At 58.4% G+C, this 22193-nt stretch overlaps 2 protein-coding genes across 9 annotated transcripts; one reads left to right on the top strand and one right to left on the bottom strand.

Annotated features, from left to right (window-relative positions):
• The first annotated feature begins 1195 nt into the window (after window positions 1-1195).
• Window positions 1196-13643, top strand: CDCA4 (cell division cycle associated 4). Of its 8 annotated transcripts, XM_061181374.1 has the most exons (6): window positions 1217-1236; window positions 5744-5859; window positions 6231-6401; window positions 6745-6804; window positions 8917-9058; window positions 10127-13643. In XM_061181374.1, the coding sequence occupies exon 6, from the start codon at window positions 10133-10135 to the stop codon at window positions 10805-10807; it is 675 nt and encodes a 224-aa protein (XP_061037357.1). In that variant the 5' UTR covers window positions 1217-1236; window positions 5744-5859; window positions 6231-6401; window positions 6745-6804; window positions 8917-9058; window positions 10127-10132; the 3' UTR covers window positions 10808-13643. The 8 variants fall into 8 exon arrangements, 6 of the variants coding, with proteins under 6 accessions (XP_061037361.1, XP_061037363.1, XP_061037357.1 ...); XR_009699456.1 differs by lacking the exons at window positions 8917-9058; window positions 10127-13643 and adding an exon at window positions 7418-8077 and having other exon boundaries at window positions 1209-1236; XM_061181376.1 differs by lacking the exon at window positions 6231-6401.
• A 1597-nt stretch (window positions 13644-15240) lies between these two features.
• On the bottom strand, window positions 15241-22097 carry CLBA1 (clathrin binding box of aftiphilin containing 1). The gene is given in 7 exon segments (XM_061182927.1): window positions 15241-15991; window positions 16921-17025; window positions 18022-18151; window positions 19647-19792; window positions 20933-21427; window positions 21429-21594; window positions 22026-22097. Coding segments are annotated over 6 exon segments (1080 nt in total). The 5' UTR covers window positions 21468-21594; window positions 22026-22097; the 3' UTR covers window positions 15241-15826.
• Window positions 22098-22193: the final 96 nt, after the last annotated feature.

Below are 22193 nucleotides of genomic sequence, written 5' to 3'. Positions count from 1 at the left end.
TGGTCTTTGCCCTCGGGTCCTGGGAGGGGATGTCCTGCCAGCTAGTAGTGTTTTGCTGCGGGCCTGGGGCCACACCACATAGTCTAAGATGAGATTTAGGGTGGGGGTGTGGAAGCCCCGCGTGAGCACGGATCCTCCTGCCTCCAGCCCCACACACGGAAGATGTAATCTTTATCTCTGCATCCTTTCGCAGTAATAAACCATGACAATAACAGTTTTCATCTAGTTTTGTGAGTCCTTCTGTGTATCCTATTTAGGACCGCTCCACTAAGAAGTTATTTTTTAAAGAAACCTCCTCTCCTTTCCATTTCTTTTTAATTAATTTATTTATTTTTGTCTGCGTTGGGTCTTCGTTGCTGCGTGCAGGCTTTCTCTAGTTGCGGCGATCGGGGGCTGCTCTTCGTTGTGGTGCGCGGGCTCTCGAGCGTAGGCTCAATAGTTGTGGCGCACGGGCTTAGCTGCTCCGTGGCCGTGGGATCTTCCCGGACCAGGGCACGAACCCGTGTCCCCTGCATTGGCAGGCGGATTCTTAACCACTGAGACACCAGGGAAGTCCCTCGTTTCGACTTTTGTGATTTCATTTCTTACAGGTAAACCTGAAGCCCCTGGAGGGACGAGCAGTCCAGGGAGCACAGGCGCCGGGCTTCCCTCCCCCACCCCGTCCTCTCCCCCTCCCCCACCCCGTCCTCTCCCCCTCCCCCACCCCGTCCTCTCCCCCTCCCCCACCCCGTCCTCTCCCTCTCCCCCACCCCGTCCTCTCCCTCTCCCCCACCCCCACCCCGTCCTCTCCCCCTCCCCCACCCCGTCCTCTCCCCCTCCCCCACCCCGTCCTCTCCCCCTCCCCCACCCCGTCCTCTCCCCCTCCCCCACCCCGTCCTCTCCCCCTCCCCCACCCCGTCCTCTCCGGCCCTACCAGCCCCGCCCTCCGGAGGCCAGCGCAGGCGCACTGGGGCCGCGCGCGGAGACCTGGGAGCCCCGGGGGCGGGGCGGCCGAGGGCGCGGGCCCAACGGCCAACGCGGCCGCGCGGGAACTCGGGCGCCAGGCCCCGCCCGTGGTTTGAACCAGAGGCTCCGCCCCCGCGCCCGGCGAATCAGCGGGCGGGGCGGCCGGCGCCTCGGCGACCCATTGTGGGCGCTGCGCGGCACCGCCCCCGGCGGCCCCTCCCCGGCGGCTCCGCCCCTCCCGGCGGCCCCTCCCTCGGCGGTGGCGCGGGCGGCGCGGACGCGGGCTGCCAGGTGAGCTTCTCGGCGGGGCTCGGGCCTTTGTGCGGCGGCGGGGTTCCCGGGAGGGCTCGGGCGTGGGCGGGGGCCCGGGGAGCCTGTGGGGTCCTTGGGGGGCGGCCTGGGGCGGGGGACCCGGAAGGCTGAGGACAGCCTGGGGAGTTGGGGGTGGCTGGGGGTAGTCCGGGGGAGGGGGCGGCCTGGGGGTCCGGGGGCGCGTCGGAGGAGGGGGCGCAGTCGCAATGACCGGCGCCCCCCGCCAGCTCGACGAGTGACCGGCCTCCTGGGATTCCCCTTCTGCTGCCGCAGACTAAACTTTGGCTGTTCCGCACCATTTCAAGTCAAAAGTAATATATAGCCTTGCCTTTAACCTAATTGGGGGCTCTTTTTAAGAGGAGAAACAGTTACGATGGGTCTGTTCGGCTCCTCCGCAGGGAAGTCCCTACATTGTCTTCTTACCTTTGACTTGGAAGGGGTCAGTGCAGGCCCTCCTGCTCCTCCTGGTTCCCACGAAGACCCTCCTGGGAGACCTGTAGGGACCCTGGGGAGCCACTTGTCTGGCCGACTTGGATTTACAGCTCTGACCACAGTGCCACCAAGTTGCCGCTCCTCTGTCACTCATCCATCCCTCATTCTACGCCTCCTTCCACCCACCGGTCGATCCTTCCATCCATCATCCACCCATCTACCCACCCGTCCACCAATCCATCATCCATTCGTCCATCCTTTTATCCACCCATCTGTCCATGTTTCTAGGTTTCCTTCCTAATCTGCATTCCTTGTAGAGCGAGGAGTGGGTGGTGAGTGTTAGCGATGGAACACTTGAATTTCATTCTAGGTCCTTTTAGCAGAACTGGGATTTGCAATACTATACTGCCTTCCAGAAATGGCCCGGCCAGGGGCACCTTTCTCTGGAACCCCGGAGGGCAGGGCTGCCTCCCTGTAGTAGGCTGCATGCCTGTGAGTGTTCAGTTTGGGTTCTTTTCCTTTGTGTCTCAGTTTTAATTGCTTTGAAAAGGAATGTTAAGGATATTTTGCAATAGCTTCCCTCCCCCATACTGTAGGAGACCCAGCTTCTCTCTAAGCTGGTCAAGGGGGTATCAGGGAGCAAGGAATGCCAGCCTTGGGTGGCCTGAAGCTGGCGTTCTGTCTGCTTCCCCTGCAGGCTGGCCTAAGCTGCCCAGTCCAGTGGAGACAGACATCAGGGAGGGGAGCAGGATGTGGGGGGAGGAGGACTCCCAGACCCTGGCTGCTAAGGGAGCTGTCTTCAGTGGGCTCCTTGTTCCGCCACATCCTGCTGCAGTCAGAGGACTAGGAAAAGTACCAGGCACTCACTTCCACAAGTCAGAGGCAAGCGCAGCTCTACATTTTCAAAAGCTTATTGTCCCCAAAGCAGGATTCCCAGGAAAAGCATCCACCAGGTAACTGTTTGCTGGGAGAAGCTGTGGTCCAAGTAGAGGGTTTCCCTCTGCTGGAAATCGCCGTGTTTCCTCTTGTGGGGCCCTGTGTTGCTTACACAGAACAGCCAGACTGAGTTTACTGTTATGTTAAAATGAGCCAAAGAAGATACTGTCCGCTTACAAAATTAAGTTAAGTATTGTATGAACTTCCTACATACAATTGCTCTTTATTTTCAAGTTTCACCATGTTTTATAATTAAAGTAGAAATTCAGAATAAAAAAACCAGTTACGACCTTTTTTTTTTTTCTTTTTTTTTGGAGAGAGAGAATGACAGGTTTTATCTTGGAAGGAGGGCTGGAAGTTTTCCTCAACTTGCTAGGAGAACATATTCCCAGGCAGAGAAGGTTTGTGTATTTTATTCCAAGTAACAAAAGTACTTGAGGGAATTCCCTGGAGGTCCAGTGGTTAGGACTCTGCGCTTTCACTGCTGTGCGCTCGGGTTCAGTCCCTGGTCGGGGAACTAAGATCCCACAAGCTGCACGGCACAGCCAAAAAAAAAAAGTACTTGAAAGCAACTTTTTAGTGCTAGCTTATGAAAGCTGCAGACAGGCGATAGTGGAGGGGTGACCGCCACACAACTCAGAGGCAGCCTTCTCAAAATTTTGCTTTGCCTGCTCTGCCTTCAGTTTTCTTTGATGAGTATTTCAAAGCCAATCTGATAGTGAGACAGAAACTGAGAGTGTTCATGTTGATTTGCCTTAAAAACCTGAAACTCGCGAGAGTGCTTGGCCGTGGCTGAAGGTCATGGTGACTGAGTCTATCCCCAGCGCCCCCAGCCCTGCTGCTCTGGATCTGGGGATCTGCATTTTCCACCGGCTCTTGGGATGGTGGCCACGTGGCGTGAGAGCTGCTCAGGAACGGGGACCTGGCTGTGACTGGGGTCCCCTCTGCTGGGAGTGCTCGGGGTGGGCGGGTGCAGTGCCCCCCCTGGCTTCACTGCCACGTGGAACTCCTGACCTGTCTGTCCGTCTTCGTGTTCCTCTGTCCGGCCTGCGCCTGGTCTGGAGGAGGCCTGAGGGCGGTGCTGTGCGGCCACGGGGGTCAACCCTGGCGGGCCGGCTGTCCGGGGATGTTGGAGGGTTTTGTGTGGCACATGCTAACTGTGAGGACTCGGTGGGCCTTGGGTGTTTAACCAGCTACGTGGCGAGACGACTGTGGAGGTGATGGAGGTGGGTAATGCCTAACATTTTTTTGTTCAGCACTCAGCGGTGAGTCAGGCTCTGCGGTTAGGACAGCCTCGGAGGCGTAGGGCCTTGTGTCACCCCGTGTTGGAAGGGTTCAGTGCCCTCCGGCCACAGTCACTGCTGGGCAGGGAGCTGTGCTCCACCAGGCCAGCCTAGGGGTTCTGGGTCCCCACCTCTGCCCTGAGCATCTCTCAGGGTCCCTTCGGAACCATGCCCTGTTCTGACTTTGTCCCAGACACAGATGTCTGAGGAGGGGGAACCCTCGCAGGCCACCTTCTGGGATCATCGTGACCCCACCCACTCACGCAGCCTCTGGGTGGTGGGCACTGTCCACGGGCTGCCCCCTTCCGTAGATGTAAGTCGGCCAGCATCTTCTTTGTGGAGTGTGGCACAAATTAACAGTCGCTTGGGCTTTGGAACGTTTGTGGGGAGTAGTTTGGGCTGACTTGGAGCCTGCATGTGTTCTGGCCTGCCCATCGGGGCTCCGGGGTGGGGGGGCAGTATCTAAAGTGTTTAGATTTAATGTGGTAGCCACCCCCATCACATTGGTTATTGATGCATTTTTGTTTATTATGAAGGTATAATTTGATGCAATGAAACGAACAGATGTTAGTTGTGCAGTTCAGTGAATTCTGACAAATGCATCCTCTCGTGTGACCCAGGCGCCCATCTGGAGGGGCTGTATTCCCACCGTCCCAGGGAGTTCCCGCCAGTCGTGACTCATCAGTGGCAACAACTTGGGTTAGCTTTGCCTGTTCAGTGAGTTCATATACATAGCAGTACGGTCCCTGTGTTCCTGTTCTTGCTTTGTTACTCATATTCACGTGGTGTTTTGAGATCCATCGTGGCGTGTCCTTGCGTCTCATGGTGGGTGTTGTTTGCCAAGTGATGTCCCGTTGTCAGATACACCACACTTCACCCATTCAACTGGCTGATTTTCAGTCTTAAGTAATGTTACGTCGGGTGGTGAAACCGGCTGGTGGAGGGGCCCGAGCAGGCAGAAGTGCTGTGTGGGGTGGGAAGGGTAGGGATGTGGTAGGGGAGGGTCTAGCTGGGGCTGGGACCGTCGGTGAAGCGCAGGGGGAGCTCACCAGCAGCTGTGACACATCAGTGCAGGAGAAATGGCGGAGGGAGCATTGGTTCTTCCTTCCTTGAAGGCAGCTTGGTAAAGTCGCGCTGCCCCTCGCCCTGCAGATGCACTGAGGAGTCAGTGCTGGAGCTGTGAGGGCCGCCTCCACCCGCCTGGAAGGCTGGGAGGGCAGAGCCCTGGGTAAGCCATCAGTATGATCAGGGCGTTGTATGTGGGGACAGACTCGCGGCTGTCAGAAGTGGTGGTAAAGTTCTGAGTAACAGGGAAGGTGTGGTGAGCAAGGAAAGCAGGACTTGCCGAGACTCAAACACGCAGAGGAGAACGTGCTCGGGAAGCGCCGGGAGCCGGCGTGATGACTGCTTCCCGAGTGTCTTTGTCTTGTGCTTTCTGCTTCTTTCCCGATTATCTGCAGTGACTGTGGAGGTGAACGAAGGCTGCCTCGCGAGGAGAGCAGAGGCTGTTTATTCCAAGCTGCTGCGGCCAGGGAGCCGCCGCCACCACTACCACCACCGGGCTGAGCAGGGACTCGGGCAGCAGGGGAGAGGGGGCTCGGGGGTCCTGATGGGGGCTGCGGGGCTGGGGAAGCTGGATGGCCAGCGAGACCCGGGCGCCACTGTGATGGCTGGGGCACGTCCGGTTTTCTCTGGTTGGTCCTCAGTCGGAAGCGAGGACAAAGACCGTGGAAGCCGTGGGTTATTGATCAAGCCAGGCCATTGGGGGGGATGTCACAGAGCAATTGTAGGGCTTCCTGGGCTGTCGCTAGAGATGGAGGTCTGACTTCTTGCAGGTCTGGCACGGAGGGAGCAGGCTGCTTCCTGGGCTGGTTCCTGTGATGGTGGCTGGGTGTCCCAGGCGGATCGGGTGTCATCGCTGTGTCCGTTCCGTCTCTCAGAGCAAATAGCCGTAAGCCTGCCCTCTGCCCTTCTTTCCTGGCAGTGCTGCCCCAGGTGTTGACAACACCGAGCTGCAGCCGGCCCTGAGCTCAGCCCCCGGGGCTCCCCCTGGGCTGACCACTCGTGAATTCGTGGGCTGGGCGTTCTGAGGACCCCTCGAGGAAAGGGAGGTGGGGTCCCAGGGTTTCCTGGCTGTGGGTCAGCTGTGGTCTCCGGCCCGACCCCGCCAGCCTGAGTGGCCGCTGACCTGAGCTGCATGGGGCCCGTGGAGGGTGGCTCGACTTCCTCTGTCGGTAAACTCAGGCTTAATTGTGTTATTCGAGGGAGTTTGGTTTGGGCCTTAAATAATCTTTTTTTTTTTTTTTTTTGGCCACGCTGCAGGGCTTATGGGATCTTAGTTCCCTGACCAGGGATGGAACCTGGGCCCTCGGCGGTGAAAGCGCGGAGTCTTAACCACTGGACCACCAGGGAAGTCCCTGGGCCCTAAATTAAATTGGTCGCTGTGCAGAGTCAGGATTTTAGGTTTGGTCGAAAAGATGCTAAAAGCCAGAGGTGATTAACTTGCCACAGAGGAACCCTTGAAACTTAATTTTTTTCACCCCAACCCAGGGTGTCTCTTTATAGACATAATTCATATGAATTATAAATTAATTATAGTTAATTATAAATTAATTTATATTATAAATAAATTATGTCTTTATTGACATAATTTATAGTAATTCTCAATATGCTTAGAAAATTTAAGCCAGTGACTTTTACACAAGTAACTGGGGGGAAAAAGACTGTAAAATTTGAATTTGTAGCCAAGACAAAAAACTTGAATCCCTTATTACTAGAAGTCACTGAAATATTTTTCCTGTATTTTGGTGGTAAGCTGCTGCTTTTGTAAACGCAGGTTCGTGTGCCGGATGCACAGTGAGGCCAAGCAAACTGAAAGACCAGAGTCTGGAGCAAAGTAAGGTTTATTGCAGGCCCTGCACGGAGTCGAGGTGGCTCCTGCCCTGAAAAGCCTCGAGCTCCCCGAAGGGTTTCGGCAAAGCATTTTTAAAGGCCGGGCGAGGGAAGTTGGGAGCGGGGTGTCGCAGGGTACGCGATCAGGTCGTGCACAATTTTCTGATTGGCTGATGCTAAGGGAACAGGGCGGTGTCACAGGGGTTCGCAAGACCAGTCCTTAGGCTCCGGGAGGCCGGGAGGCCTGGGGCTACTCGCTCGCTCATGGTCATCAAGTAGTTAACATCTTCCATTTGGTGGGGGAGGTTTTCACATCTGCAAAACAACTTCAGGAAATGTGCATCAATTACTATCATCTGGGTACTTCAGAGAGGAGCTAAAGCAGAGGCTGTGGGGGAAGGCCTGTACGGGGAAGGCCCCCATGGTGTCCTGCCCGGTTACACTGTCATTCACTTAAAGACAGTTAATAAGCGGGTGTGTGCAAGTGTTATGATTGGCTGTGGCCTCGGGGTTATGTTGATAAGTTAGACCTGTTTGCTGTCCTGGGGAAATTAGTCTTGAGGGGAATGAGCTATAGTCACTTAGTTTTTAAACTTTTTGTTTTGAAATATCAATAGCTATGGGTCCAGGGGCAGTTGTAAAGAGGCGTCCTGGAGGTACATCCTTGCCCTGCCGCCCAGTGTGCGCGTCTGCGTGAGATGCCCAGACACGCATCCCCACCAGGAAACTGGCTTCCGAGCAGCCACGGAGCTGATTCGTGTGTGTGTGCGCGCGTGCGCGCTTGTGTGCGGTTCTGTGCAGTCGGAGCTCACGTAGCACTTCCTGGACCCCCCACCGTGGTCCCCACACGGAGCCATGTCCTCACCCCAGAGAGCCCCTTGGGCTCACTCTTGGCCGCGCACCCATCTGTCGTGTTAGGGTCCTTACAGAGGTGGAGACTGCCCTGGGCAGCCTTCTGAGATTGGCTTTCTCGCTCTGCATGACCCCCTTGAGACCCATCCGAGTCCCCCAGCCACTGGTCACTCCTCCGTGCTGTGTGCTGGCACCTGAGTGGCAGCCTCTCCCCGCTTGAAGGGCTTGGTTTCCAGTATGGGGCTCTTACGAGTGGAGCTGCTGTGAACATTCTTGTACATATTTTTGTACAAACATTGGTTTTCATTTGGATAAATGCCCAAGAAGTCACTTTTAAAAAGTTTTTTAAATGTTAAATACACAGGAGGTGAGAGCTACGACCTTGAAAGGAGATTCAGACGACAGGGGACCTTTTTCTGTCTGTTTAAGGCTGCGGCTGGCGGGGCTGGGGGCAGGTGGGGGCAGGGCCGCTTCTTCCTTCACCACAGAGCTTCCCATCAGCCGGTCAGCACAGGCGCTGCCACCCGGTCCCAGAGCCCCTGGCCACAGCGCAGTCATAGGCCAGCAGCAGCCACAGGGGGCCACGGGATTGTTTTGTTTTTTTTTTTAAAGAAGGAAATCCAAAAATTAGCATATTTAAAAGATTCTAACCCTCTTGGGACTTCCCTGGTGGCACAGTGGTTAGGAATCCGCCTGCCAACGCAGGGGACACGGGTTCAAGCCCTGGTCCGGGAAGATCCCACATGCCACGGAGCAACTAAGCCCATGCGCCACAACTACTGAGCCTGCGCTCTAGAGCCCGCGAGCCACAACTACTAAGCCTGCGTGCCACATCTACTGAAGCCCGCGCGCCTAGAGCCCGTGCTCCGCAGCAAGAGAAGCCACCGCGATGAGAAGCCCGCGCACTGCAATAAAGAGTAGCCCCCGCTCGCCGCAACTAGAGAAAAGCCCGTACCCAGCAACGAAGACCCAATGCAGCCATAAATAAATAAATTTATTAAAAAAAAAAAATTCTAACCCTCTTGATGAATAACTCAAATGGATTATCTGAAATAAAAATGTTTATCTACTTTATGAACTTGAAAAGAGAGACAGTTCATGTGTTATAGCTTAACTTTGTGCTTGGAAGGACAGACCTCGCCAGGGTGCTTGTGGGGGGAATGCTGGGGCCCTTTCTTGCTCCGCTTTTTAATTCCCCAAAGGTCTCCCAACTTAGAGTCTGTTCAGAGGGACAGCTTCCTTGTATTTTTGTCTCTGGGAGCAGAGGTGCAGCGAGCCGGCTGCGTCCGGTTGGCATCGGTCCGGGTGAGGCCCAGGAACCAGCCAGCATCTTCACGCCGTGGTGCTGGTACGGAGTCCACTCTGAGTGATGCCGCCTGGGTGGCCGTAGGCTGCCCGAAGCCCTGGTGAGGACCCCGCCCCTGGGCCTGGGCCTTCCAGACACGGAGGGAGGGGGGGAGTTGGAAGGGGGGCGGGTGGCCTAGCCGAGCAGGCAGAGCCCAGCCTGGCGGAGCCTGCCCTTGGCAGGAGAGCGCTCGTACCGGCTTGCTCTGCCGGTGCCCCGGGGGCTCCCTGCAGGTCCGGAATCTCCCCTGAAACTTCTGGGGCACAGCTTTTCAGGGGGGCTGTGTGGCATGCGTGGGGGCCCCCTGCTGGTGAAAGGACTGAGGAGCCTGCGCCTGCGTGCAGGAACGGCTGTTGGTGGCCAGGACCCCTCAGTCAGCCGGCTGCGCGTCACTCAGCCCGCCAGCGACCAGCGAGCGCGAGGCCCCCGTCCTGCCCGCGGCCCCTGTGCTGTGCCCAAACTCCTCCCTCCCAGGCGCCAACACTCGGAAAGTCGGTGTTCCCGTTCAGCCGAGCTCTTTAAAATGCATTTATCCTATTTTTGGTCCATTTATTATTTTTTTAAATTTATTTTATTTATTTTTGGTTGCGTTGCGTCTTTGTTGCTGAGCGCGGGTTTTCTCTAGTTGCGGTGAGCAGGGCCTACTCTTCATTGCGGTGCGCAGGCTTCATTGCGGTGGCTTCTCTTGTTGCGGAGCACGGGCTCTAGGGCCCGCGGGCTTTAGTAGCTGTGGCTCGCAGGCTCTAGAGCGCAGGCTCAGTAGTTGTGGCGCACGGGCTTAGTTGCTCCGTGGCATGTGGGATCTTCCCGGACCAGGGCTCGAACCCTTGTCTCCTGCACTGGCAGGCAGATTCTTAACCGCTGCGCCACAAGGGAAGCCCCATTTATCTTTTCTGATGGAGACGGTTGCGCTGCGGTTTAGAGGTGGCGTCTAGAACAACCTTCACAGGGTCTCTGTGGCTGGGCTTGAGCTAGAGGCACGCAGGGGCTGCAGCCGCCTGGAGTTGCCCCTCAGCCCTGTCCCGCGCCCCTGTCTGCGTGGGTCACCCCTGACGTTGAGACTGAACCTGGGGCAGAGTCTGCGGGGACCTTGAAGTGGGCTCAACGGCATCTTTCTCGGTTTCCGCAGGGCACGATGTTTGCGCGAGGGCTGAAGAGGAAGTGCGTGGAGGACGAGGAGGCTGCGCCCGCGTACAGTCTGCAGCGCCAGTCGCTCCTGGACATGTCGCTGGTCAAGCTCCAGCTGTGCCACATGCTGGTGGAGCCCAACCTGTGCCGTTCGGTCCTCATCGCCAACACGGTCCGGCAGATCCAAGAGGAGATGACCCAGGACGGGAGCTGGTGCGTGCCGGTGCCCCAGACCGCGGGGCGGGCGTCACGCGACCGCCTGGTGTCCACGGAGATCCTGTGCCGCTCGGCGCGGGAGGGGGCGCGCCCGGCCCCTGACCCCGGAGACCCGGCCTCTGAGCTCCAAGTGGTCCCAGCAGCACAGGCTCCCGGGGCCCCTCCCGGTGGCGTTTGGGACGGGGACGGTCCTCGAGAAAACAGAGGAAGCTTTCACAAGTCGCTCGATCAGATATTTGAGACACTGGAGAGTCAAAGCCCCGGTGCGGTGCAGGAGCTGTTTTCCGACGTGGACGGCTCCTACTACGACCTGGACGCCGTGCTGACCGGCATGGTGGGCGGTGCCAAGTCGGGCCAGGACGGGCTGGAGGCCTTCGCCGCCACGGCCGCCCCGCCTCCCAGCGCCGGCTGCAAGTCGGACCTGGGCGAGCTGGACCACGTGGTGGAGATCCTGGTGGAGACCTGAGCCGCGGCCGCGGCACACAGCAGATGTGTTTGCGAGGCCCACGAAAGCAGCCGGCGCGCTGGGGGTGTGGGTGCCCGCTGCCCTGCAGCCGGGGCTGGCCTCTGGTTTGTCTGCGATTAGGAGACCGACCCAGAACAGCATCCGGTCCGCCCGCTCCCCCCCTCTCTCCCTCCCTCCCAGGGCTGGGCTGCTTTCCTGCAGGCCGGTCATCGCGGCTGCCCTGGGCCCTCGTCTGTGTCCTGCTACAGCCCCGCTGGAGGATGCCAGCCCCCTTCCGCATCCAGCCTCATCCAACTTTAGTTAGGTGAATTTTCTAAAATTAAGTTTTATATGTTTTGGGCAATATTTTGTCTTAAGATATATTTTTAAACTTTTAATACTTTTATCACTTTAGATTTTTTTAGCTATTTTCTTAAAAATATATTTTTTCTATAAACATCCTCTGCTGCTACATTAGAAACTTTTATAACCTAAACAGTTGCAGTTGGTGTATTTCATTTTTTTTAAGGTTTAACACACACTGTTCTTTTTCCAACAAGCGTCACTGCCGTGAGTCTGCAGTGTCCACACATGGTGATCTCCACTTTAGACTCGGGTGTGCGCCTTGCCCATACCCACTGCTGCGGTCAGAGCGAGGTCAGAGTTGAAGGCCTTGCACGGTGGTGCCTTTACCAGATCTGCTGTGCGAGCCACGTCTCTGTTAGACTTCAGTGTAGATTTTGGAGGGTTTTATTTATGCCTATTTATGTATAAGTGTCTTCAGAGCCGACGGTCAGGTACGGTCTACCTGGAGATCATGCGCGCCCTGAGGTGTCTTGGGCGGTGCTTCCAGAGGGTCTGTGACTCGGGGCCCCTCCTGCGCGGGTTCCCAGCACAGCTGACCTTCCTCCCGAAGATGCTGCCCTCCGCGTGCCCCTGCCTGGCCGGGCTGCTGGACCCGCGTCAGCAGGGCCAGTGTGCCAGTGTGTTTGGGGAAGGCGTGTGTCCGTGCGCCACTGGATTGGAGAATGGTGGCATAAATTTAAGTCTAGGGTTAAAGAAGTCTGTACACATGTCATCTGTGGGCCCTCGATCTTGAGGGTCGTTGACGGTCGGGTTGGCTGGGTGGTGTGTGTGCCCTGTGACCCTGCCCCAGGCACCGAGACCGCGCGCGACTTTTAGATCTTTTTCACTTGTTTGCAAGTGAGACTGTACTCTCTCTGCACACCCACCCCACGTTTCCCGTTTCTCGTGCCTTTTCTTCCTTCTCCAGCCCTTAGCCAAAAAGGGTTGTTTTCTTTTGCGCATATGCCATTCTTAGTGTCAGTGGTGTGCACCTCATTTTATTAAAAAATTATCCAACAAAGTGGAAATGTGTTGTCAATTATCTACCATGTCGTAGTCCTCAAGTGGGTCTTTTTACCCTAGTTGAGCTCAGCCAGATTATCTAAGGGAGACTGTGGGGCTGCGAAGGGATTCCACGTAGGTTGTTGACAGGCAGGCTGTGGGACGACTTCATCACCTGACCTCGCAGGGCTCTGAGGCAACTCTCCCTCTCCCCACCCCAGCTCTTGTGGCAGAAGACAGGTGAGGGACAGCGCCCTTGGATTTGGGCCGATGGTGGGAGCCTAGCCCGGTCAGGAAGCTGTGGGTGAGAGGCAGGCTGTGGCTCTCAACATCCAAGGGTTGCTTCCTTCAGAGTTTGAAAGTATTTCCTTGTGGAAAGTAGCTTAAGTGTATGTTTTATAAGCAACAAACCTAAAGCGGTATTTTGTGTCTTTATGGCATTTCTATCTTTTTAAAACATTTGCTCAGTTTCAGGGTAGCTACAGTGTCTTATCTGGCAGCCTTCCGTAGTATGACACAGGCAGGGCTCAAGGTGGGGAGCGGGCAGCGCCTATAGCCAGGCTTCGGCTTTAGGGTTCCCATCCCCTGAGAGGCTGAGACCCCAGCCTCCTTTCTGCCCCTGCTAGTGACCCCTCCTTCCTCCCTTTGCTCTTCGGGTTCTTTCCAGCCACCCACTCATTTCGGCAGCTCCCTTGAGGTGCTGATGGCCTAGACGTCCCGGGCAGGGCGAGGTGGGGCCCTGCTGGACACCGATTCCTCTGGAAGCATCAGAGTTTCTCCAGAGAGGGGCAGAGGCAGGTGGCCAGTTGCTGACGATGGATTTGAATTGAATATGGAAGTGCGGGGCGGGGTGGGGCTTTGAACTCCCGTGTGCGTGTGGTCACGTGTTTGTAAACTTTGGAAAAGGAAGGCTGCTGCCTTCACCCCACCACCTCTCCTGGGCTGGTCCTGGGCTCCGGGTAAGGAAGCTGGGTTTGTGGGGAGCGAGTCATGGTGTGTGTTTGCAGTTGCTTCTGAGCACAGCTGAGCTCCGGCCAGCTCCTCCCCCGGAAGGACTTGGAATTCGCTTGCTGCTGTCCGCAGCGCCCGATGTCCCGGGAGCACGTGGAGGGAGGGGAAGTGGGGTTTCGTGGATGGAGGCAGCAGCCAGCCCTCGAAAGGAAAGACTCCGGAGGGGTTCCCAGCCCTGAGGACAGTTCAAGGTACAAGCCTTGGCCAGTGGCAGGTCCTCACACTGAAACTTCTGAACCGTCGCTAATAAACATACATTGAGTTATCTTTATGGACAGTAAGTGATATGAGACTATCATCACACGAGGAGGTGATTAAAAAGCTCGTAGGCAATGCAGGTTGAAGTACTGAGATGTGTCAGGCAGTGATTAATCCCAGTTCTGTTACTTTTCTGGAGTTTGTGAATTCCACTCTAAGCACTGCTTGCGTTGCTTCCCTCCATATTTTGATGTTGTATTTTCCTCGTCATTCATTTTTAGAATAAACGTTGTCACGTGTCCTCCTGGCTGTCTGTTGCTCCCATGTGGCTGGTTCCTGGGCTGGCAGACTCCAACACTGGGTCCCTGGGCATCTCTCGGCTTCCGTCTGTGTGGTCACTCAGGACTCCTTCTCTAGCGTGGAGGCATCCAGGAAGCCAGGCTCCTTTTTACACAATGGCCAAGGTCTCTCCAGGCCTGTGTCTCTGAGCCCAGCTCTGTGACGCTGATTGAGACTTGGTGGCAGAAACCCCAGAGTGCCCGCCAGAGGGGCTTTCTCTCGGCGCTCCGACCCCTACTTCTGAGAGAGCTGCCTCCTGCTCTGGGGGGGGGGGATTTCTTGCAGCTCTCGCCCTCACGCCCGGGCTGGAGGATGGGTCCAGACCTGCCCGCCGCTGGGACTGCTCAGGACTGGACTCTGCCGGCCCCGCGTGGAGCTGAAAGTCTCCTCGCTCGCCGCTGGGGTGATGAGAGCGGCTGTGGGCCTCTTCTGTTGCCTAATTTCAGTAGGTACTTTAGACTTCTTTGCCGTCTTAACCGTGTTTATTTTAAACCACGGTTTGGTAGCTGGTTGATGGGGCTTGTTCTGCTCGGGCTGGGGGTGACCGCCTCGCGCACCCCGTACATCGGAGTCAGGTGACCAGTCAGCACTTGACCGTGTGCCAGCCTGTCTCTCCCAATTCAAGAAGCCCCCTCCTCAAGCAGATGGGCTGGACATGAGGACACAGAATCAGAGGCAGACTTGACGTCTGATTAGTCGGGGAGTGAGGGGGAGGGGAGCAGTGGTTTCTGGCTTGAGGAGCTGGGTGGGTGGCGGAAGAGCAGAGCGGGGTGGGGGAAGAGTTCGGACTTGGGGCCTGTGGAGTCTGGGACTCCTGTGAGGAGCAGCTGGACGCTGGGCCAGTGAGGGGAGGGGAGAGCTCGGCTTACAGCCAGGGGGCAGGGAGGGCAGCTGTGAGGACAGTAAAATGACAGCATCTGAGTTTGAATCTCGGGGGGGGGGGGGGGAGGCAGAATGGCATATTTTGGCTTGTCACGTCTAACTTTAACCAAAGGCTGGGAAATGATGGCACGGCCCAGGTGATCTCTGCTGGTGGGGTCCTGGGAGACCCCAGAGTGGATGCTCCCCTTTGACGGAAGCAGCATGGCAGAAAGCAGTTTCCAAATTCCCACCTCTTTCTGGCTGAAAATGGAAATTAGGCAGATTTCCCGAACATACAGCCCCCCAAAATCTGTTACCTCTTAACAAAGGCTCAGATCCACAGGTGGTCTGTGGAGTGGCCGAGGGTGCTGGGGTGCAGGTGACAGCCAGCCGCCTCCTTCTCCCATGTGACAGGTGACATCTGCTAGTCACTGTGACCCCACTTGGCCTCTGTCTGGGTCTGACACCTCCATCGATGGAGCTGGCGTCTGAGGCTGCCCCCAGCTGTGGTCTCCCAGACTCGACAGTGGCCTTGGAGGGACAGTGACGCCGCGGTCCTGCTGTGCGTGTGCCGGGCGGGCCCCGCCAGCCTTCAATCCCCAGGCCTCCCTGAGGCACTGGAAGGGCTGCCTGCCAGGGTTTCCAGCACCAGTCCCCACAGAGCTGGTGATTCAGCAAGAACACAGCTTGTCCAGGCTGTTGTTATTTAATAAAATTTTACAAAAGTCAGTGCCAACTGCTGGGCTCTGCGGTCATAAGAGGTTCCCTCAGCTGAATCCTGCCGGCAGGCAGACATCACCACTGGGTAGGCATCCAGGCACCGGGCAGGCGAGCACACTTGCTTTGCGGAAACAGCACCTACCCCTGTGAGTGCCCTGCCACGTGGACACCCAGGCCAGGGGCCAGTGTGGCAGCAACGCACGCAGGGCCTACCGGGTCCCTGAATGGCTGCTCCCAGTGACAGACAGTTCCAGCCACATGCGAAGCCACCCTGGGGTCCCAGGCAGCATGGCTCAGGCAGCCAGGCCTGGGGTCCCTCACAGGTGCCCCCAGCGGCTGGCAACACCTTCCCAGGGGAGGGTCCCTGGAGCCAGGCTGGGGTGGGGCTCCTGGGGACCCGGGTGCCCCCTTCCTGGTGACTGGCTCTGCCGAGGGACACACCCCCCATCAAAGCGTCAGCCCTGATATGGACCACCCCTCCACGAAATAGCTCTGGTTTCCAGTACCAAACCAAACCAGTAAGAAACCGTAAAATCCCTCATCAAGACACAAAGTCCTCCCGCTTTAGCAAACGTCACTGTTAAACAATGTCATTTTTAGGTTACGAGGAGTGAAAATCTTCTTTTTCCTTGGAATTGTGATGTATTGCCCATTTCCGTGTATGGGGGTCTTGAGGAAGAGGCTGTATGTGATCAGGCTGCCCTGTCTGCCGCCCGGCGTCCCTGAGAGCTGGCAAGAGAGGAGGGACAGGTCGGGGAGAGCACGCGCGCCCCCAGAGACGCCCGCGCCTGCCCTGGGCCCCCGGCCGGTCTCTGGCGGCGTCTCCTTCCCCTCATCTTGCGGCCCTCCCCACGCGCTGCCACCACAGAGGCGCGCGGGGACAGAAGCCACAGCTTCTCCCGGAGCAAACGGGACTGCGCCGTGAGCAGGGCCCGCTCTGCCCCGGGGCCGTGTCGGCCTCCTGTCCTCCTCCCACCCGGCCGGTGGCCCCAGGGACATTCCCAACGAACGGCTGCCGTGGCCGCGGTCCCCGCAGGGGCTTCCCCGGGGTGGGGTGGGGGGCTTGCTGGGGACGTTTCTGTCTTGCTGCTCTAAGACAGCCCCAGCCACGTGCCTCTAGAAGGTTCCACCTCCTGCCCCGCGGTTTCGCAGAGCAGAGGGGTGGCCCCTGTGCCCGTCTCCAGCCAGCCGGGCGGCGCCAACTCACACCGGAGCCCGCTCCCGCCGAGAGCCCCGCCTCCGCGCGTCCGCCCCCTCCACGCCCTCCTGCCGCCCCAGCTCCTGATCAGGCCCTTGGCCTCAGCGCCCCCTGCGTGGCACCCCGCACTCCACGCTGTGCCGTCCCGCCTTCTCCCTGGGGGAGGGGGGCGCGCAGAGCCAGCTCCACATCCGGGCAGCACGGGGTCCTGGGGTGCGGGGGTGGGGACGCGCCCCGCGGGAGCTGGGCTGCTTACGGCGCACCCCTCCCAACACGTGGTCCCAGGGTGGGCGGGAGACCCCGTTCCCGGAAGAGGCTTTTCCTCCAGAGGGGCTGCAGGACGGAGGCCGCCTGCCTTCCTCCCGCCTGCCGCCCCTCTGACTCTCACGAGCCCATGAGAGTTAAAGGATCGAAGCGACTGGAACCCGAGACCCAGGCCCCAGGCGTCCCGGGCGCTCACCTTGGTCTGGATCAGGGCTGTGCAGTGGTGCAGGCGGAAGCCGAGCTCTTCGGGCTCGTGGAGGCCAGGGTCTCTCAGAGTGCGGCCCGGGCCCTCCGAAAGGCTCTGAGGAAGTAAACCAGTGTCAGCAGAGGGAAGGAAGATTAAAAGGTCGTTTTCTCCCGTTTTCCCTTTTTCACCTGGGCCCTCCGGCACGTCTCCCTGTAAAATGGCAACGTGGCCCCGACTCGGGCTCCGCTGGGGGCTGCCAGCCGCCCACCCCGGCTCACGCGGCCCTCTGGCCAAGGACCGCGGTGCCCTTCTCAACCGAGGTCCTCGCCGCCTCTCCTCCCCCGTCCCCCCACCGCTTCCCTCCCGCAGAGACTCACCAGCCGGGTCGCTGTCCAGCCCCGCAGGCCCCCTCCAGGCCAGTGTGGCCACGGCCACCATTCCTGTGCCCCCGTGTTCACCGGGGCCTGCCTGCCAGCCCCTTCTGTGTTTTCCACTTTTGAAAATTTCCATAATACTTAAAAAATGGAAAAAGATCTTTGCCAACTTGGTGCCTGAAAGACGACCATCCTTACAATTTGCGTTTCTTTGATGACTCATGAGCCCTATGGCGTGTAAGTGGCTGTGAGTTGGGTCTCAGTGAGACATGTGGCCTCTGGCCGTGGCCTTCCCGAGCGCGTCCCCGGCCACCGCTCTGCTCCGGCTTGGCTGGCGGCGGACCCCACACCTCCCCTGCACCCCCCGCCCGCGGCCCTCACAGTGAGCCGGCCCCGCCGGCCCCCCGGCCCCCAAGCCCACCGCCTCCAGTAGCACCTGTGGCGTGGCTGCGCCCTGCGGCCCCCAGCGGAGTGCGCCGCTACATCACCGTGCTGCCAGGGCACCTCCTTCACCAGGCGCCGAGGGCAGGGCTGCGCCTGACAGCCCGTCGAGGAGCTGCCGGAGCCAGACGAGGGCGCCCTGGCTCGCCCTTCCCGCCTTCTGAGACGGCAGCGTCCCATCTGCAGGTGCGCGCCCGACCCCCGCCCCGTCCAGGAGCGGCGCACAGCGTGGCTGGCAGAGATGCTCAAGGTCCAGCCGGCCCCCAGGAGCCCACCTCCACCCAGGTCATTTCACCTTCTGAGCAGCATCTATTCCGAGAACAAGAAGGAAGTTTTCCCGGCAACGGGACTCGCTCCAGAGGCATCGGGAAGTCATCACAGTCCTGGTGTTCTGAAGAGCTCTCCAGAGTTTTCTGGATTCAGAACTGGAAAAGAGCGGCATTAATTACAAACTAACCCAGAAGGCCTTCAGAAGGGAGGCAAAGAGGGCACCTGACCCTTCAGAACTCTGACAACAGAGCCCCGGCTTCTCACCACTTTGCTCGTTTACTCAAGCATCTACTGTCCTGCAAGTGCCCAGCACTGCCCCCTCCTCCCGGCTTTATTTCTCTCCACAGAGCACAGCCCTGGCCTGAATGACCAATTTCACCATCACGTGTCTCCTCCGAGGGCAGAAGCTCTGGGAGGCCAGATATTCCGCAGTCTTGTTCCCTGATGATCTCAGGTGCCTAGAACCACGCCAGGTACCACAGAGATGTCCAGAAACTGAGAGGAGCAGATGCCCAGAGGGATAAACACGAGTGTGAGCCGCAGCCCCGCCTTGCTGCTCAGCCTGGCCTCCAGGAGAGGAGGCGTGGCAGGTGCGCAAATGGCTACAGGGGGACAGACTCGCCAAGTGCCGAGTCGCTTCCAGACCACCCCAGAGTAACCCTGACCCTCTGTGTCACCACAGCGTCCAGCCCGGCCCGGTCCCGACACTCAGGACCACCTGTGCCTGCGGGTGCCCCAGGATCACACGGCCCGCCTTCTGCCCTGGACCACGACCTGGGGAAGCAGCCTGCCCAGAGGGCACACCAGCCACCTGGGCTGTCCTGGTCATCCAGGCTCTGGCTTCTGTCCTCAGGCCTCTACTGGGGTGGGGGGAGAGTGCTCTGGGCAGGCGCTGGCTGGGACCCCAGCTCGGACCTCCGCCAGAGCCTAGGAGAGCCCACCTGCAGAGCTGTCTGACAAAGTCTCCGCCTGCCCGCCTGCCTGGCAGCGCACAGGGACCAGGGAAGTCAGGCCCCCCACACCTCCACCTCCTCCCTCTGGGGCCTGGGTCCAGCAGGTCCCAGGCTGCTCAGCCGCTATTTTATCCATTCAAGCTAAACTGGTTTTTCGCTCAGTGCTCAGTGAAAGGGTGTCTTAGAAAATGGCCATCCACAAACAAGTGCCTTTGTGATCTCCCTTAGGGACCTTGCCCTGGGAGTGTCAGCCTTGCTGGCAGCCCCAGGAGCAGCGGTGGGCTGACCCTGTGGTGGGCCTAGAATGTCTCCAGGGCGCTGGGGTGTCTCCAGGGTACTAGGGGGTCACTCGGTCCAGTCCCCCAGGAGCCCCTGTGCCTGCCACCCAAGCCCACTGGTCCCTCCCTCACCCCCAGCACTCTCACCAAGACCCGAGGAGCTGGCACTCCCTGGCCCACTTTGCTCCGGGTGAGCTGGTGGGGGGCGAGGGGGGGGCTGGACATGGCTCCAAAAGGAGGAGCCACTGCACCTGTGCCACCCGGTCCTTCAACCCTTGGACCACAGGTGGCGGAACCTCGGGAGGGACAAAGCTCTCTATAGAGGTAAAAACGGAAGACCCCATGCGTCCACCATATCAACCAAAGGTATAAATGCGGAGCTGCCAGAAGAAATGTGAGTACCAATTCAAGTTCATTACCGCAGTTTATGCACAGATTCAAGGCCAAGTTTTTCTTCATTGCTTGTTTCTAAGAAATGGTCTAAGGTGGAAACAACTTCAGTTGCCTGTGGGACTGGTACTTCTTGAAAAGCGAAGCTAAAAATCTTCTCATAGCTGACAATAGGCTGAAAAAGAAGAAAAACATACCAAAATTAGGAGAAATACACACATCATGTCACCTTATTCCAAATTTATAATTTTGGTACAAATGAAATTTGTAAATGATTATATACCGTTCTGCTACTAAAACATGACATGTTTGTTCTTAAAAATCACTGCACTGTGCATCGTGCAGTGGAAACCAGTGTGTGTGGAAAAGTGTGATTAGGGGACAATAGTCATAAACTTCATCAGTGGCACATGGAAAAAAGATATGCACACAATAAAAATGTGAGCACTGTTTCCCACGTGTTAACTGGTTGAGAAATCCATTCCTATTACAATAAACATGGCCCTTCCCGGAAAAGAGGTTTGCAGGTTGTGAATTAGTGTGAAGTGCTGGAAGGTGGGTTGTCTGATGTCAGGGTGGGTGTTGGTAGACCGAGGTGGCTGGGAGAGGTGGGCGTGTGCGTGGTGTATATTCACATGGGCCTCAGTTCAGCAGGTGTGGTTTTCTGCATTCACCTGGGGTTTCCTGCAAAGTTCACATTATGCTTCAATTGTTCCCGATACAATAATCACACTGGAAGACAGTCCTGTCTTCAAAACAAGCATTAAAGCAGAGCTAACTGTACGAAGACTGGATCTTGTCAGAGGTCCTGGATTAGAAAACAAACGGTCCATCCTTAGAACCAGCAAATCGTTTCCTCCCTTCTCTGTTTCACTTTTGGTGTTTGGGGTAAACCATTTGGGAAGAGAAGGCAGAGAAAGAGGAGGATGAGAGGCAGCCACACTAAAGGGAAACCCTGGAGGTCAGGGCAGGAAGGGTGGACGGAGCAAGGGGGCGAGTCCTGGGCTCTCCAGGCCACCTCCAGTGCCCGGTCAGTGCATGCACACTGAAATGTGACTCTTGGTGAGGTTTTCTAAATAAGTAGATTGACAACTCAGACGAAATGCTCTTTCACCACGTGCCCTAAACTGGGGCCAGGAAAACACAGCCTGGTTGATGGAGAGTGGGCAGACGCTCCCCTCAGGAAGGTGGAGGGAAAGGAAGGCGGGGGTGGGATGAAGGCCCGGAGAGAAGCAGACCCCCTCCCTGGCCAGCCCACCAAAACATAGGAAACACTTCCTGTGCAACATGGCAAAGACAAGTACTTTAGAAGTACCTCAGAAGGTGTGATGGCGCTGGTTCCTGTCACCCCAGGTCCACCCTGGTGAGATTGGCGAGAACCACGCTCCTCCTGGGCAGAAATGGTTCTCGGCGGCTGAGGTTCTGTGGGCCTCTCCGGGAGCTCAAAGGACTGAGAGAATTGTTCAGACCTGGCTGAGGATTCCCGAAAGCCTTCAAACTCCCCCCAGGCACCGCTGTGTTCCCCTAGGTCTGGACCACTGGCGGAGGCAGACAAGCCCTCTCCGCTGCGCCCAGAGATCCTGGCTTCCCCATCCCCATCCGGCGGGGGAAGGAGGGAGCGGGGACTTGCCCACTCCACAGCGTCACCGCTCTGTCTCCCAGGTGCCGAGCCTGCACCGCTGTCTTTAGAAAGCCGGCAGAAGGAAACCCCGCCTGCTTGCTCTGCGAGGTCACTCAGAAACGCGCAGAGAGGGGGCATGTGGCCAGGTGCTTCCCCCAGCTCCCGCTGGCCTTGCATGTTGGTGCCGCCAAGCCCGCATAGACGCGATGGGAAGATGCTCAGGAGACATCCACACTGCTGTGCGGGAGCTGCCCGGGGCTGGACAGGGCCCGAGGGGGTTGCCTGCTCGCCCACTGCCCAGCAGCTGCCGGCGGCTCCCTCGGGAGTACGGATGGCCTGGTGTGGGTCCACTGTCGCTGTGGAACGGACACAGACCGCATACACAGCCTGGTCACCCAGGGAAAAGTGACCGGAGCCGCTGCCCGGCTTCTTCCTCCACGCGTCTGGGCGAACGGTCCAGCACAGGGGCGTGTCCTAGAGACCAACCAGGTGCTGGGGGTCAGCACTGCCTGGGAGGGTGGACGAACTGCGGGGTCCTGCCTCGGCCGCGGTGGGCAGGGGTCTGCGAGGCCCAGTCTGGCAGAGCCGGGGAGAGTCCGGGCGCCCGCGGGAGGGCGGCGCCCGGGGGTCCCCGAGAGTTGGGTCGGGGGCGCGGGTAGTCCCCTCGCGGAGCGGGCGGGGGTCCGAGGCGGCCGCTGAGGACCACGATCGGGCCTGGCCTACGGCTCCCGAGGGGCTGACTTGGGGCGCGCTGGGGCCCCGGCGTCCGGCTCGGGCCCGCACCCACCTCGGCCACGTCTCCGCCTCCGCCCGCGGGCGCAGCAGGCTGCCGGGGGTCTCCTCGGCCTGCGCCGGACAGTTGCCCGGCAACGACGCGCGACTGTCCAGCTTCCGTCGTCTGCCGCCCTGGCGTCAATGCGCCGGCGCCGCGCGGGGCGTGGCAGCGCCAGGCCCC

Source organism: Eubalaena glacialis, chromosome 2 (assembly GCF_028564815.1).
Source record: "Eubalaena glacialis isolate mEubGla1 chromosome 2, mEubGla1.1.hap2.+ XY, whole genome shotgun sequence".
NCBI classification, from domain to species: Eukaryota; Metazoa; Chordata; class Mammalia; order Artiodactyla; family Balaenidae; genus Eubalaena; species Eubalaena glacialis.
The sequence above is the reverse complement of the archived record's forward strand: the minus strand, read 5'-3'. Positions and strand labels throughout refer to the sequence as shown.